This window comes from Dufourea novaeangliae, unplaced genomic scaffold (assembly GCF_001272555.1).
Source record: "Dufourea novaeangliae isolate 0120121106 unplaced genomic scaffold, ASM127255v1 scaffold109, whole genome shotgun sequence".
NCBI classification, from domain to species: Eukaryota; Metazoa; Arthropoda; class Insecta; order Hymenoptera; family Halictidae; genus Dufourea; species Dufourea novaeangliae.
The window spans coordinates 3532355-3549831 of NW_015373997.1; the positions used below are offsets into that span (position 1 = coordinate 3532355).

Consider the following 17477-nt stretch of genomic DNA (forward strand, 5'->3'; position numbering starts at 1 on the left):
CGGCGGGACCCCTTCCCCTGCCGCCTGGGCCCGCCATAGAACCGAGAAGCCAATGACGTCACCTGGTTAGCTGTCCTACGTTCACCAACCTGGCCGACCAGCGGCCCAACCAGGAGCGTAACCCACGGGTTCCACGGCGACCTCTTTCCTAATTCGTTATCGCAGCTAACACACTTTCAATTGGAGCCGATTTCTGGCGGTTAATTGAGAGGAGAATTGTCGTATGATTTTATTTTCTGGTGTATTGAGAAAATTATAACTGGATTTTACGTTAAGGTGTACTGCGCGAAATTGTAAGAGGATTTTATGTTAAGGTGTACTGGGCGAAATTACGATAGAATTTTTCTTCTAGTGATGATATTCTGTCATGTGTGGGTAAATTTAGCTGAGGCTCTTTGACTTGTATTTTAAGGAAATTGCAAATTTAAATATTTATCTGTAAATTATATTAATGTAACTACGGAATCCTCGATTTTTCCGTAGTAACGACAGTATGTCTGTAACGATGACTCGTATTGAACGTCCATTCAAGGGCAGGAAGTCTGCCTGAAAGGGGATTGGGTGCAGGTGCACCTGGGGTTAATTAGGGGATGAGTTCTAATACATAGTCAGACCGAATTTGAATTTATAACAAGTTTTTTGACGGATATCTACAATTGTTAAGAAGTTACATGTATAATTAGATTATCTTTATTTTTAACATGTCTCGCAAAATGAAGTAAAAATTATGCAAAAAAATTGACAGAAATTAATAAAAATAAAATGACTGATAATAGAGGAACGAATTCTGATATTACTGTATCAACTGTTGATCTTGTGTAATTATTATGATTATTTGACATTACCCTACCTAGTTTAATCTTACACTTCATATTAGACAGATATTGATTTAATCGACACCTGTAATTTGTATACATTTCTCCTACACTAGGAAGCAAAATAATAGATTTTTACACACAGTACAGTTAACTCGAAGGATTGCGTCACCAGAGAAAGTTCTAATTACCGGGACAGTTTTATCACCACACATAAAACGTGCCGGTACTATTCCTTATCTAACACGCGTTTTACACATATACAGGTATTTGACAAATAAATTACAGTTTCCAATAAATTCTATATTTTAAGTTTATTGTTTCTGGAATAACGTCCGAAATAACTCTTGAACTATAAAAACAGAAATTTAAAAAAGACCTATTAACCTTTTCTCTAATATCAGTACCAATAAGATACACCTCAAAATATATGCACACAACGATACAGATATTTTTATTACAAACAAACTCTAAAAGGTGTGATTTAGCAGTAAAGATACTTCACGCACTGGTAGAATTTAATGAATCACTTTTTAACACTAGAACTACCTATAACCACCAGCATGTATACTAAATTAAAATGTGTAGTATATAATAAGATATACCATACTATAACATAATACAAAACGTGTAATAAATTCAAAATCAAATTCCAACGAATACACCTTTACGATTTCAACAGTTATAAAATAAGAAATCTGAAAATCGTTATTTCGAGGGGTCGTAAAAGCAATTTCTAAGACACTTGTGTTTATACAATTACCAAACACAGCAGCTAAATAGTAAGTAAAAGAAAAGATCTCGAATCCTTCGAGAAAGCTGCGATACTGAAGCGGGGTCCAGCTCATAAATACGTCCCTGGCATCCACCATTCCTCTCGTAGAACTACAGGAGTCACGAGGAACGGTTCTGTGTGGTCGTGAAGGTATACGTGAATCGTACGAGAATATGAGAGGCCTCGTACTACGAGAGACTGGGACAAAGCAAGTTCTACATATCCAAGCCACGGCGTACGAGATACGACTACGGGTCCTGTGTCACCAACACAGCGAAAACGAAGGGGGCCTACGCAAGAGCACGACACGAAAAAGCGTGGAGGAGGGAAAAAGTAGCCACCAGGTATGGCCGAGTATACCTGAGCGAATCGTGCACCACGGTAGAAGGGGCCAATACTACGCTTGGATCATTCAGCGATTTCAGCAAATCCCTCGATCTCTTTCCCAAGATCGCAGCACTCATTGATGAACTCATGCGTTTATATGGATTCCACGAAATTTCATTCTGCTGTACCGGGGAACATTATGTCCGCTATTTTTGGGAATTCTATGAACACCGGAGGTTGAACACGTAGCAAAAGACATTCGAATCATTCAGCAAGAAATTGTTTGTTTTCTTTGATCTCTTACCGGGGCTCGAAACGTTCATGGATGGCCGTTGGGCATGTTCGATTTTCGAAATTTTAGACCGTTCGATTAGGATTACTCTGATTGTCAATTTTTGGGATTGTATGAACAGTGAATGCTGAAATAGAGACACCGAATGTGAGATAGTCGAGTGATTCAGTGAGAAAACCTTTAGTTTTCGGTCTCTTTCTTGAACTTGTGGAAGTTATTCGTGGTCTTCGGAGGATCGAATTTAGGAAATTATATTATTCTGAATAAGGAGTTTTATATCTATTATTTTATATTTGACGAGAATTATTCGAAAAGAGAATTGAGATAGATGGTCTATTTAAAAATTGGATGCTGGTCCATCATTTCTTCTAAACTAGAAATCTTGGTTTTATAAACTTCTGTTATTCTGATGTTTCTTAATTATTGACCAATCAAAAATGAACAGTTATACGTTATCCGCTGCAATACTGCAGAAGATCAGTCTCTGACATTACAATCTTCTGCAGCTATTAACAATGTGAGAAGAATATCAATATTTTATTATCAATAATTCTTACGTATCGTGTAGTTGTACCTACTGATTAGTTCACACACAAGGGTATCATACCTTACAATCTAAATTAACTGCAGGGATTCAATTTTCACAATAGAGCTTGGAAGAGTAGGCGATAATTAGTTAACGGAAATTAAGATAAAATAGATAAAAGAATAGAGGAAATATACACAAGTACTTGTACTTCTGAATTTCTTTGATATTTTTACATAAATCGGATTAGGATCAAGAAAATTGAATCTACGCCAAATTTAATTGGCTCCTCGAAACTACGAGGATCCAGTCTCATCAGTGTATCTATCATCTCTGCACCTTCGAAGTTCAAGCTCTGTTTGACAATTTAATACACGTGATAAAACATCCAATAATGTTCATTCAACATATTATTATTCTTCCAATTATAAAGTTTACAAAACAGTGAGTACGTACTGTATTCACTTCCTATAATAAAATATAAACCTTGACAAGATTATTCTGTTTTTATCACCTCGTTACGTTAAAATAATATCCACAATCAAGAAGTTTGTAATCGTTTCTCCACAATCACATCATGCAGAAAGTTGAATTTTTTGTTTCACGATTTCCTAACGAATCCGTTCGCTCCAATATTCTAATTTAAATAATTCACAATGACGCACTATCTATCGGAACCCATTCACTTCTCGTTTATTATTTAATCGCGAGAGGTGGGCGTTCATGCGTAAGTCAAGTAGCCGCTTGAAACGCGTAGGTCTCGTAGTATTTCCTCCTTCCTAAATAAAGCTGAATACTGAACGAAGTCGTCGCCCGAGACGTCGGTGCATGAATATTTAAATGGAAATCATCTTCCTACGCTCTGTGATTCGATTCCTGGCGTTCGACGTATACGAACACCGTTAAAGGAGATATCCATCTTCGTTGTCAAGTCTACGAAACTTCGGAAAGCTGTTGATAAGATTAAAGTCAACTTTGGAAGAAAAGTCGAATACAATTTTTGAAGAAAAATCAAAAACAATTTTGAAACAAATGTCGAATTAAATTTTAGAAGAACAGTGAAAACCAAGTTCAGAGGAAAAGTCAAAATCAAGCCCAGAAGAAAAGTCCAAGTCAAGTTCAGAAGAATGTAATTTATTCAATTCACGAATTGGAGCTTTAGAGCAATCGAATAATAAGACTTACAGTGAGGACTTCGTTCATTCGCTGAAACTAACGAATAAATTTTCGAGACGAAGAAAATTGAATGAACCTGACGTCAAACTGATAGAAAAAGGAACAGAAGGTAAAACCATTTTCTTGAAACTTGTTTATGTTTGACGTACATTAGAAAGGGAAAACGAAGAATTTAATCTAGATGGCTAAAGCTCTACAGTAATTACTGTTTAATTGCTACAATTTTGGTCTGTTAGCTGCTTGTCTTGTTGCCATTATTTCAGTAGAATTTGTACTGAACATTTGAAACTTTCCTGAATACATAAAATCTTTAGTAGTTCTATCATTTGTGAAGTGAAAGATTTTTACACAAAAAATGTAATGATACAAGGTACGACGAATGTCAGAAAACAAACTATCTATCCAAGTATTTAAAATTCCAAATTCGTTTAATGAATACAAAGTTAATTTTTAATTAATTAAGAAAACAGAAAAAATGTAAATCCTGGTCAGAGAAATAATTGACAATTATATTCTTCCTACAAACCAATGCTTTCAAAAGACACTTTAATAGAAACCAAGGAAACAACTTTCAAAGTGAAAAATATTGTAGTAGCCAGACACAAACAGAAAGGTTACTGTAAAACAATTAGTTCCCCAACAAAAACCAAAGTGATTTTCAGCGTAACTGGGAAGCGCAAGTTCAAGGGGGCCATTCTAGACGCCCGGAAACGAACTTCGTCACTCGATGCTGTTCAGAACCGGTGCAATGATCTACCAGTGTGACCGCAACGCCACCGCAAATCGTACTCTTGGCAGTTGACAAAATGAGAACAAATTCCGTCGACTTGGGTGTTACGTATCGTGCAGAAGTATAACGGAATAACTGTTCATTCAGCGACAACAACTGAAAGGCTACCATTAATGCCTCCTAATTGCCTAAATTGCTAGCCATTACCCATCTTCGAGGATGTAATTGTGGTTGTTACATGAACAATTGAATGGACAGGTGTCGAATACATTCACAAAAAAATTTACATTTAATCCACTCGAGTAGAGCAATAAAATCCTGCCCTTTTCTTATCTGTGGAAGCTCCAAAATTATCAGAATTTTTCAAAAACTCCTCAATAATGTACGTTTAAGAACAAAATAATTTAAACTTCGGTTCGAAATTTTTTAACGTTGTTGTACTTGGACTGACTGAAAAGTTATTTGTATCGTAATGTTACAGTCACTCACGATTTAACATAACTACAAAAATCTTTTGTTGTACAAAAGTGTCAAGAGGCGAAATTGAGGGCGTGAGATACAAGGGTCGTAAAGTCGAACGAGTTGCCCGTGGCATGTGGTAAAGGGTCGTCTGAACTGCGTTCTAACCTTCTAACCCTGAAGGTGTTTCGACCCTATGAATACGTTTCTGGTGAATCACGCAGGTATCTCTGGTCAGTTCGAATTCTTCAGTGTTACACGTACCCCTTCTATGGTATGTGAGAATACTTCCTCCTCTTCCCGGAAGAAACTTTCAAATTTAACACTTGAAAGACACATCTATCTTTAAATTAAAAATAATTTCCTGAATTATACGTACTGTCACTATTTTTGCATTTTAGAATAATACTTCTACATAGATCATTTTTATAGTAATATTAAACAAATACATTGGACGATCCAAAGAAAAGGATAAGGCAGTTCAAGGATTTGTAGATCTTGACAATTAAAATTCTTAGATGTTTTAATGTAAATTGATCAATTTCTAATTAAAATTTTGAAATCACTTTATTTTTCGTTTCGTCTTTAGCAATTCAATGTTATTATTTCTTTGCAATTTTTAAGAATGCCAGGCAGAATCTATATTATAAATGTGAATGCATTTTATACGTTACTTGGAATGTAATACGACAGATAACAAGAACGGAACAATCAATGGCCGTTTTGTTATACGAACCGACTTCTTATTTTTCATACCATTGTGTAACGCAATGCCACTTTCATTTTTTCTCCTTCCTTCAGCAATATCCAGTACAATGGAGTTTATATCTTCGAACAATACACGCACTGGATTTACAAATACTATCGATATCGAAATTCATTTATAGAATTGCTCTGTAAAAAGGACACTTTAATAAGCAACCGATAGTAATAAATACACTGAAAGGAATGCCAGTTGAATTCCACAGGACAAATTAATTAATATCCGTAGGAAGAACATAGCAAAACAAAATTCGAACATAGGAAGGTAACCAATTCGTTGTCGACTTATTCCATTTATTTCTAAATTTCTGCCAGCTAACATGACTACGAAAAACTGCAGGTTACACACAGTTATATGTATTAAAGACAATTGAATAAAAAAAAATATAATAAGAATCCTAATAATAATCTGCACCACAGACACGTGATCTTTTTCAAACTTTCCTAAAATGGCTCATCAAAATCGGAATAGGACAAATATTCGTTATGTAATGATTACTAATAACATTTTCACCGAAAACAAAAGGATTTCTAGTTCCCACACCTTCTTTCACTTCTCCGTTTCTACTTCCACGGTTCGACCGATTCGAATAGGAAAGAGAAAAAAAGACGAGAGACGGTAAATTTTCATTTCAACATGTCGCCCCGAAGCGAGGAGGAGATAATAAAGAAGGGAGGCCTTCGCAACAAAGAAAGACGCGAATCCTTCAAGCCGGAGGCTCGCCTCTGTTCCTGCGAACTTCAACTCGAAACACGGTCTACCCTTTGCCTGCGGCAATTAACTCTCGAGATTACTAATTAACCCCGTGAGAACTCGTGGGAGGATCCTACGCGTTTTCTGCCTACCTCGCCTCCTCGTCTCAGATACGCCACGTTTCCGTCGCGTTTTGTCTCGTTCTGTACACTAAAGTTAGCAACGGGGGCTAACTATAATTGCATATTCAAGGATATCGATCGTTTTGATAATTAAATTTTCTGTCAGCTAGATTTTGTAAATACTCAATATTGATTCAAACTATTGGTAAATGAACTGAGCTGGAAGTAAAATAATCAGAAAAAGTTTATTTAAAATTCTGAGTACCTTTACGATTGTGTGATTCTTTTGGGAGAAGAAACAATTAAGCAAGACGAAGCTACCAGAATGTCAACAGTTACTTGGTTATGACCACTGAAATTCTGAATATCACAGAAAATCTGAAATGAATACTGTTTAGGGAGTACTAAACTCGATGGACAACACCTACACCAATTAATAACAAAAGTGGCTGTAGATGTGTACTTTTGATGAAATATCACATTTCTTCGTACAGTCCAAGTGGCCTAATACTCTCGGAGATTATGTCAAAAACCGTACCTATGTGAATTCATGGTAATGAAGAAGTTAACATATTGTGTTTCTAATTTTTATCGAAGAAAATATTGAATTTGCAAACAAATAATGACTTAAGTATTGGTACATTTAACAAATAGAACGCGTCGAAAGTATAGCATAACAAAATATGTACGTTTATGAAACGGTATACTTTGGCCCCACTACTATGTGGAACGAAATTTCTGAGCCAAGGTCCAGTTCGCCTCTACGCTTACTACAATGAACCGGTAACAATCTGGAGTATATTACTTTCCGTTCCTTCGGCCAATCGGAGACCACGTTCGAATGTGTGTCTTACGGGAGAAAGGTTTGTTCGGCCCGTTACAGTCACTGGTTCCTTCGATGCTCGATTGTGGACAAGTAAATGGAAATGTTTCGATAGCATGCAAATCACAATCACGTTTTGCTAGAGATAGAGATAGCGTTCATCTAAAGATACTGTTCAGTTCAGTTCCATTGTTTTTTTAATTATTTTTACTTTACTGAATTTTAGATGATTAGATAAAATCTACGGCCCAGTTATACGATTTCACTCTTAGTAAAACAGATTTGCGTTTCCTGTATTAAGACAATCATTGTATACAGTTACGATAAATGTATGTTGTCTTACTTAATTTATAATGAATGTAAAATATAAGTAAAACATCAGAAAATTGGTAAATTTAACTAGAATAATATTCAGATACAATACGCTTATAAAAAGCTCGAAATTTAATTTCATTGCAATTACAACTTATTTTATATATTAGGTGTGCTATTAAGTAATCTACTATTGTTCTAAATTACAAGGCAATATATTTTAAATTAAAAATTCTTTGCAATCTTCAATTGAGTAAAAATGAAGTGGAATATTAGAAAATCATTATAAATATAAGTTATAACAAAAAAATGAAGTTAAGCAGTACAGATCCCTGACTTTTATAGAAACGAATACTGATGTCGACAAGAAACACTGGATCACTTTATGGTACGCCTAATATACACTGCACAAAACAATTAAGAGATGTACCACAGTCGTCAATACGACGTACATCTCCAAAAAGTGGTCCATACAAATATAACAAGGTGTTAATAGTATTACTACTGTACAAAAAAATATCAATTTAGCAAACCTATGCACTTGTCTTGTTTCTTTCGCTTGGTGGGTGCAACAAGACCGTCCACATTAGCAATCCACTAATTCTTTCAAACAGTATACATCTATTTAAAACTTGCAACTGCAATAAAAGTGAATATCTAGTCCACCTGGACAAAGGACCGTAAAGGATTCAAGAAACACTTCACCGTGCTCCAAGGAACTGTTTAATTTTTGTTCCTGTTGAACAAACTACCATTTTACGAGGTAGACAACATCTTCACCCTCTCTTGCAACGAATACGAGAGGCTGGGCCGGCTTTTCTGATTAGATTACCTGCGGGAGATTGGCGCTGTAACATGAAGTGGACACGGTTGCACGAGTAGACCGTAGTAAAATAATCTTTATTCGTCTTAAGTATTTTTTTTTTTTGAGCTCGTAGACTCGTAGACTCTTTTATCTCGAGTGTTCAGAGTCCCTCTCGTCGGTCTGGCGTTTTCATTATCGGCGTGGGATGTTTTAAGTGGCCAACCCCGTGGACTTGTAAAAATCACACGATTGAAATCACTCGAGGCGGTCACCCTACCAGCTTCGCGGCACGCGAAAACCACTCAAGGCTGTCCGCTTTTGTTTGTTAATCATCCGGTGCTCGTCGATACGTGAAGATGTCAAGGCGCTTTTTAATGAAATCCCTGGCTGCTTAGGGGCTCCATTAATTCATTTATGATTATTGATTAGTTAACCGGTGATTACGCGTGTTTTGCTTTTTAGATGAATGACCTGTTTTGTTTTTGCTATTTGTTAATATTACTCGAGTATCATTATACGTTAATTTTTTGTGAAGTTAATTATTGTTGTTTTGTGAAATAGAAAGTTAATGATTGGAATATTGGACAAAGAGATATTTTGTGAGGATTCATGGCTACTAATGTTAAGGGGACCTATGCGGCAATGGAATCGTAGATTATTTAATAAATTAATTGATATGGATGTAAATTAAGTTATAGTGTAACTAATCTAGAATTTAAGTCGCAACTACATCCAGTTTTCTTTAAACAAAAATAGGCAAGGCTCTTTGATAATTTTGATACAATTTATGATAATAACAGAAAGAAATTATATGTGTCAATTTGAAAATATCAGAATAAATCTTTCGATTTTTTTTTATACGAGAAAGACGTAATTTTTCTCTGCACCTATTTACTGATAATTGAAAGAGGAGTAGTCTCTGCTATAGAGTTTACATATCAAATTGACGTAAAATTTTAGGATACTTCAGCCCCCATTTACGAAATCCTTCAAGAAAGAACTACTTTCGTGTGGTTATGTTTATAATTTAAAACAGACGAATCAAAACAATAATAATTTTTGAATTGAATTTTTATACACTCCTAACAATGTCATACCAAAAGCATAAATACACCTAACAAACATTCAAATGGAACGTTATCTATGATCAACAGCTATCACTAATCTACAGCGCTAATATAAATTCCATACGTTTCTATACGACAAACAGAATGCATGCCGTTGCAAGCTCACCGCTCATTACACATGCAGCGTAGTACAACATGAACGTCAACACATGGGTATTTTTTTCACGGACAGTTCCTCCGTTTCGTTGCGTGTTTTAATAAACAATATCCGGTCGCGGAACGTTCGCCAGCTATTTTTCTATTTATTCAGTTATTATAAAAACAAAACACATGAAAAAATATTAAAACTTTCATACACAATTCATCCTTCAATTTTGCATATAATAAAGTTTTACTTATGGGTCAAAATGACCCGGCATTCGTCCGCTCTGTCAGTCCCAGAACATCGGTCTTCGGAGGGTTAATGAGATTCGCGTTCTTTTTCCCTTCCCCACGCAAACGATCTGTCTCGCTTACCTTGAGGGCGCAGAAGATGCAGGATTCCCGCATGCAGGCGTGTCCTGAAAGCTCCCTGAAGCTCCGCCGGAAGATGTCGAGGTGCCATAACACCTGAAACACGAGCGAAATGAAGTTTTAAGGGCGTCTACAGTCGAGTGAAAATTCCTGTCATTAGTAAAATGGAATCTTGTAAGCAGGCCGTTAAGAAAGTTTGAACCGCCGATTTTATGTTATACGCAGAATGTGACACAATGAAAAAAAATGTTAAGAGGAATTGATATTTTTACCTTATTTTTTAGTTAATCTTTAGTCCTTATTTTTAATTAGACTTAACATAACTCAAACGCAAGAATGACATTAGACATTAATGTCACTCTTACGTCGGACAGTTTCAGATCCATTTTCCAGAAATTGCAATTTCGAGAGGTATAAATACATATTAAGTTCTTATGAAACTTTTTCACTTCAATTATTTCACAAGTTCAATCTCTACAATACAATAACGACATTTTCTATTTTTCCATCATATAGAAAGGATACGGAGGCTACATTATTGAGTATTTCAATGTGCCACATTATTCAGTATTCAAAAAAATAAAGAGGTGAATGGAAAACATTGCAATTGTATACCATAAATTTGAATAAAAGACACAAGGTATCGTTATAAATCGATAAGACAAACCAGCAAAAAGTATAAAGAAACATAATATCACACAATTATGTAGATAACAAGTGGTGTCTTATCCAGGACTACATTTTTTTAATTGATCTATTAATCTGAGTGATATAATGATATTATTTTATTATTATTATAGCATGCTAATTGGCAATAAATCTAGGCTCTTCCCATTGACACGACGTACTAATAAAGAATACGAGCGTAGATGTGCACGCAACACGAGGAAGTATGTAAATGTGACAGCACCCACCCGTCTATCCACGCACGATGGTAGTCCACCGTATCGTGAGCGCATTATTATTCCGAGGGAAAGTAAATCACAATTTCCGTGGCTGTGTCCTGTCCCATAGCGGAACATAATTTTCGCCTTTCCGGCGTCATGGGCTAAATATCCGGTGTTCTTCCGAATCATACTCACATTCGATCAGAACGATGAAATACAAACGGAACCGAACAAACGATGATATGATATTAAATTTCTGAAAATTTTCCACGTTCGAATAATTATTACATTCTAAAAATGAACAAAATATCAAGAAACCCCTTTGTCTATTCGCGAAAGAATTATTATATGCTTCTGGCAATTAAGTTAATTGCGGTATCTGAAATCGTAATAAAACGGCTTTATCTCGAGTGATCTGATTTAATTAACCCTAATGGTAAAACGTATTTTCGCCACGAAAGAGAAACACAGGAGGGAAACAGGACGAGCGATTTTTATATGTGAATTTTGTGAGTTAAATTAAAATTTATCAACACTTCTCGAAATTAATTTATACGCATTTCTCGGGATTAGTCGGGAATGAGAAATTCGTTCGCTATAAATTAAAATTAATTTTTTACTCTCGGTCGCTGTTTTCGTATTGTAATTGAGCCCTTTTGATAATACTCAGTTGGTAATTAATTAATCTACAGTCTACTTGACGGAGTAATTCGACAAAAAGATATTAGAATCTTTTCAAGATATTTTCAGAATGAATTTTTTACTATTACTGAAGTGTATTCTCTGAGAGTTATAGATGAGATATTAGAAAAAATATTAATTTATACCCAATATATTCCAAGTACACATTGATAATCACACCCTTCTACGAGTACACTCTTGGTAGAAAGGAATTTAGAAGGAAGTTTTATAGAAATTACGACCACATGCGTCTCAGAATTTCAGGACGCTCTAAATACCTAATTATTGTTGCATGACTCCGAGGCATTTGCTCAGATCTCTTCTCCGGAATACATTAGAGTTTCAACTATTCAGTATGTAGACCAGAGTTTCACACAAAACTGCTTGGCTGAAATTCATTTCGAAGTCGCTTGAAACTGATTTCTTTTTATGTTAACTCACTATTTAGGACACGATTATTCCTTGTATTTTACACATACTCCCAATCAAATAAGTTAAAAAACGTAAGTAATGTCTTATTAAATAAACTTAACTAACGTACATGTTCGTAATTAATGCACACACATAAAAAAAGTCTTTAACCACTTATGCTTTTGTAGTTTACAAGTGTACCATTCAGGATCATCTATTTAGTAGAAATACAACAATTCAAAAAACATTTTGGAAACCTTAGATACAGTACTCATGCACAACTTTTCTTTCCATCTATATCCTAAGGAAAGAGTTGAAATTGGGAAATTGAATAATCATTACTAAATAATATTACGATAAAATTTTGCGAAAAATCGGTAAGTGATTCCAGAAAACTACACCCATGGCATCGAACCAATTTAAATTCCGAAATGCCCATCATTTATTTTGTTTACCACCAAGGTACATGCACAATAAAAGTACGGCCCTAAGGCTGTTATTAACATATACTTATTCTTCACACGCAATCAGGTTTTTTTCAGGGCGGCATCGAACCCCCGTAAACTCACCGATTTCATCACAAAAGCGGCAAGTTTCCCACAGCGACCGCGCTAATTTGCATGCGTAACCAACAGTTTCATACGATTTCTATGTACACACGGCCGATCGGTTCATTATACTGGATCAGCCGCGAGCTCGTCTAAAGCTAGCAACCCTGTTCAACCGTGGAAACGCGTTTCGTAGTTTCTTTTAAGGTTCGTATCCACTTGTTGCGTCAATTGTGTATCACAATTTGATACAAAGATCAAAGGTCACTTTTCATGGGATGATGATGATGATGAAATGACAAAAGTCATTTGTTAGTGTTTTGCCTTCATATCAAAAAATGAGACTACATACGGCTGAGCCAGTATCGATACGAATAGGACGTACCACGACTGATGGGCGTTGGAATTTCAATTCCGAGGTAATATGAAGTTTTTCAATATGGTAAAAATTCTTATTAAGAATTCTAATAAAGATACTTAAATCTCTTGATAAAGTCTTGAAGTATTAAAAGATTCGATAGTTCCTGAAAGTCTTGGAACACACGGCGAAAAATTCGAATCACTTTGAATATGATTCGATACTTAAAACTCTAGAAAATCTTGATGAAGTTGCTCAGTCATTAAAGATTTGTTAATTCCTGAAAGTCGTCAAAGTTTTAGCAGACTAGGAAGTTTTGCTACTGAATCATGTTCGAAGCGATTCGAATTTTTCGCCATCATGTTTTAGGTACTTATTCGAAGCGTTGAAGAGCTCATCACTATACGCAGTTATGATACGGAAAAAATTAATATTTTCGACAAACAAAACAAACAAATGGTGTATCATATCGTGTCAATGGATGATACGCAACAAGTGGATACCAGCCGTAACGCAACGATTCTCCAACGTTGCTCTGAAAACAAGTTCATTCACAATCCGCTCGCCGGAAGGCGACCACGGGAAAAAGAGAGGAAAATGGATCGCGACTAGTTGCATTCCGGTTCAGTTTTTTGCGTTGTCCCTCGCGCTTGCTATCCGCGCATGAGTAATAAACTTTCCTTTCGAATCAACCGCGGGAAATCTCACGAATCCTCGCGAAGCGACCATTGGACCAACGCGCGAGCGCGCGCGGACTCTCGAACTCCATTTCGCGCGCCAATGTCACGTGATGACGCTCAGCTCGGAAGAAGGACCGGAAGGAGAATATTTGCAATTCAGGTGAAATTGTACAAATATATATATTGTTTCGCTGTGTGGAGAAAATTCATTATTAATAATAATTTTGCACATATAAAATGGACATATTACATGGATCGGTTTCATTACAAGAGATTTTTAGAAAACAGGATGGTTATAATTAATTCCATTGCCTGAATTTTTAATGAAGGAAATTCTATTATTGATTAATTATAATGAAGGACGTTGTATTGTTGACTAAACGAATTGTTATTAATTAAAAATTGTTGCTTTCTTTTTAATGTAGCGCGACGAAAAAACTTTCCCACCAACCCAATATTTAGTATGTTGTTGGTAATTAATATTGATCGTTTGGCGAGACCCTGCAGAGATTTCTCCACTTTGAGCGTTCGTTTTATGTGATGATGCCTCTTTTAGGTTGAAAGAAATTTCACTAGTATATGGACAGAGCAAATTGTTTAATATTACTAATTGTTTAAAGAGTCATAGCATGAATATTATTCATCAACAATAGTGTAAGAAGTATTTTCTCCTCATTTTGTTAAATGCTTTATTGGGATTACTGGAGGAACAAGATTTTAAAAACTGGAGTATCGCTTTCTGGAGTGAACTGATAGATACTGCTGGTTAATTATTACTGAATAATTAAAGACCACTCATTAAAAGGGAAATAAGATACGAATTAGTATCTGGTTGTAGAAAGTTTTCTGATTAACTTCTTCCATAAAATTATCACGTTTCTCTATTAATTCAAATACCTAAAAAATAAAACACTACTAACATGGATCCATAGAAACATATTCCATGAATTTACAAAGGTAATGACGTGCAAAAGTTCCTTGATAGTGCGTCTCTATTTCGACTTTACTACCAGAAAACTATATTAATTTTAAATAAAATTAGCTTAACAAATAATGGTAAGAAACACAGAAAATCAGTCAAGAAAAGACCACCCATACTTTACAACAGAATTAAACAAGTAACCACCCAGGAAGTTTAGCATACATCTCAATCCCACACATTAAAACCAAAATCATAATTTAAATATTCCCCCGCACACTACACATCAGACGCTCCCACATCAACATAAAATAATATCAAACGTCAACATACTACACTCACAACTATACCACAACAATCACACCACTCCATCCCCGTACACGAATCACGGAACCCATCAAACCTCATTCCAACCCTATAATCACCAAGAAGAGAAACTTTCGCCAAAAAATCAGGAGCGACGTGGCGGAACAACGAAAGCCAGAGGAGGCTCGAGAGCCTCCATATTTACGGCGTGATTTAAACTACAGCACGGCCGGCCGGGGAATCAACAGGTAGAGTTTCTGGGATCCAGATAAATGTAACGGTATATACGGTTTATTCCAGCGTATCGAACCACATCAGAAGTCCTTCGATTCAATTGGGAATGAAAGATGTGTATGTAGTTGGTACCATTCGCGAGAAAAAAAAAAAGTCAAACCTTGGCGATCTGGAAAAGGGCCTGCCTCTTGGGCCTCTGATCCTGCTTCATCGTTTGTCCTCTGTTCACCAGCTCTTGTAGCGGAGGATTAACTCGGTCGAACGCACTCGCGACGATTTATATCACGGTGTCGAGGATCATCTGTGATTGTTTTTCAACAAATTTCCGATTCACACTGTACATCATCCACCGGGTGTTGATAAACACAAAAACACAAGACGACGCGATGGGGTTGCGCGTGAAGGAGTGTACTCTCTTAGCCGGACGTCGGTGCAACAATGCCCGGATAGGGCTGGGACCGCTTCGGAGCGACCGCAGCGCCTGTGGGACTCCCGCGGACAGGTATGGAAACACGGGGGATCACGGCGAGCACGTCTCTGCGGCGTGAGTGCTATAGTACGAGGATAGAGTAGTACGATCGTGGGGAGCTATAAGTAACCGCGTCTTGGTGTAGAAGGCTTGGGGCGCAGGGACGGAGCAGGGATCGGATATGTTTTGTTTGAATAGTGTCTGAATAGAAATAGCAATAAATGTAAGATTTTTTTACTAATTTTAGTAGGTATTGATGGAAAGAGTATTATGCAGATTATTAAACCCTTGCTTAACGATTTTCTTGACGTCTACAGTCCCCAGAATTAAATGGTAAATATTAATACCAACAGAATAGAAATGGAATCCCATATTTAAATTGTCATCACGTGTCTGGCTCGATGTTATAAGGCAAGGGGTTAACCTGTTGATTAGGAGAGTTGTGGTCACGTGTAATTTATATGTGACCATATCTTACTATAATTTTTTATTTTTCTATTCAATTACCTAGATATTTATGTATATAATTATACAATTTATATTAAGGTAAATTATGTTGTACTCTTGCTTATTATACAGCACGTGACAAAAGGTGTTTTATTATTTATCTTCGATTTACCGAAGTGGATGTCCATGTTCAAAAAATCAGGTGTCTAACAGCTGAATCGATTAGAGTATTGTGGGATGTATTGTCTTATTCGAAATGTCAATATACAGAAAGTTTTTAAACTTTTACTTGTTACTTGAAAATCTATACGGATAATAAAGTTACCTATTTTTGTGTTACTTTGTTCTGGCTTTCACGGTACAAGAAAAGGGCAAGAACTTTATGTAAATTAGTTATGATTAATATATTCTTGTCCGCAGTGATTCACCATCTTACGAGTGGGTTTTTTCTAAATTGTATCCTTGTAAAATGAGTTTGATTACGAGCTTGTGTGTTACTAGATTATATTTCGTCGCGTCTAACTTTTATTTAAACAATCCTTCTGGCTTTTAAAGAGTTGACAGTCGCTTGGTGTAGGGACTGAGAATATAAGGAGGGTGAATCATGGTATTTTAACTTGTGTCCGCGAGCACTTTCTCTCCAACAAGAGAAGAGAAGAATCTTCAGCACTGCAATCCATTAGATCTTCGTATCATACAAGGATCTATCCAACGTCTGAATATACGGAACAGCAAAAATTTATTCGCTTATTGTATTATTTATCCTCCTCTCCAATACAGAAAGAAAAGTTCTTAACAATACCTTAGATGCACGAAAATCATAATAAAACATACATGACTATTAAAATTACATACTGTACTTTCACCTCCAAGATTTTTTTTCATCTCAAATATTACACCAAAAGTGTACCAATTCATTACCCGAATAACAGAAGATTCCAATAACATTTGTAATTGCTAATCAATTAAACATCAGAAGTCCAATTTAAAAAAAAAACGAAGGGATATACAAAAATTTAGATTCGAGCCTTTCGTATTCCATTTTGTTCATGATATCTTACCCGAATAAAATATAAAAATTACATTCAAGTTTTCAGTATCTCATTCCATTAATTACATATTACCCGAGTGACACATAAAAACTACACTCAACCTTCCAATACCCCCCTTTCATCTGTTACGTATTTCTCTTATACGTATCTATTATTGAAATCACGCGTCTCGTCTTCTACGCAACAACGATCGCAAAACGAAAGGGAAGAGAAGCACCGTACAAAAAAATCCGAGTGGGTTCCGAGTGCGTCCCTGGATGTTTACTACAGTGTACACGAGCCGCCAT

General features: G+C 36.0%; 1 protein-coding gene across 1 annotated transcript in view; it reads right to left on the reverse strand.

Annotated features, from left to right (window-relative positions):
- Positions 1-17477, reverse strand: part of LOC107188003 — a 132092-nt gene that overhangs the window by 26511 nt on the left and 88104 nt on the right. Inside the window, exon 3 of the mRNA XM_015576217.1 lies at positions 10202-10294. Coding sequence (XP_015431703.1) covers positions 10202-10294 — 93 coding nt within the window. The remainder of the gene's footprint in view (positions 1-10201; positions 10295-17477) is intronic.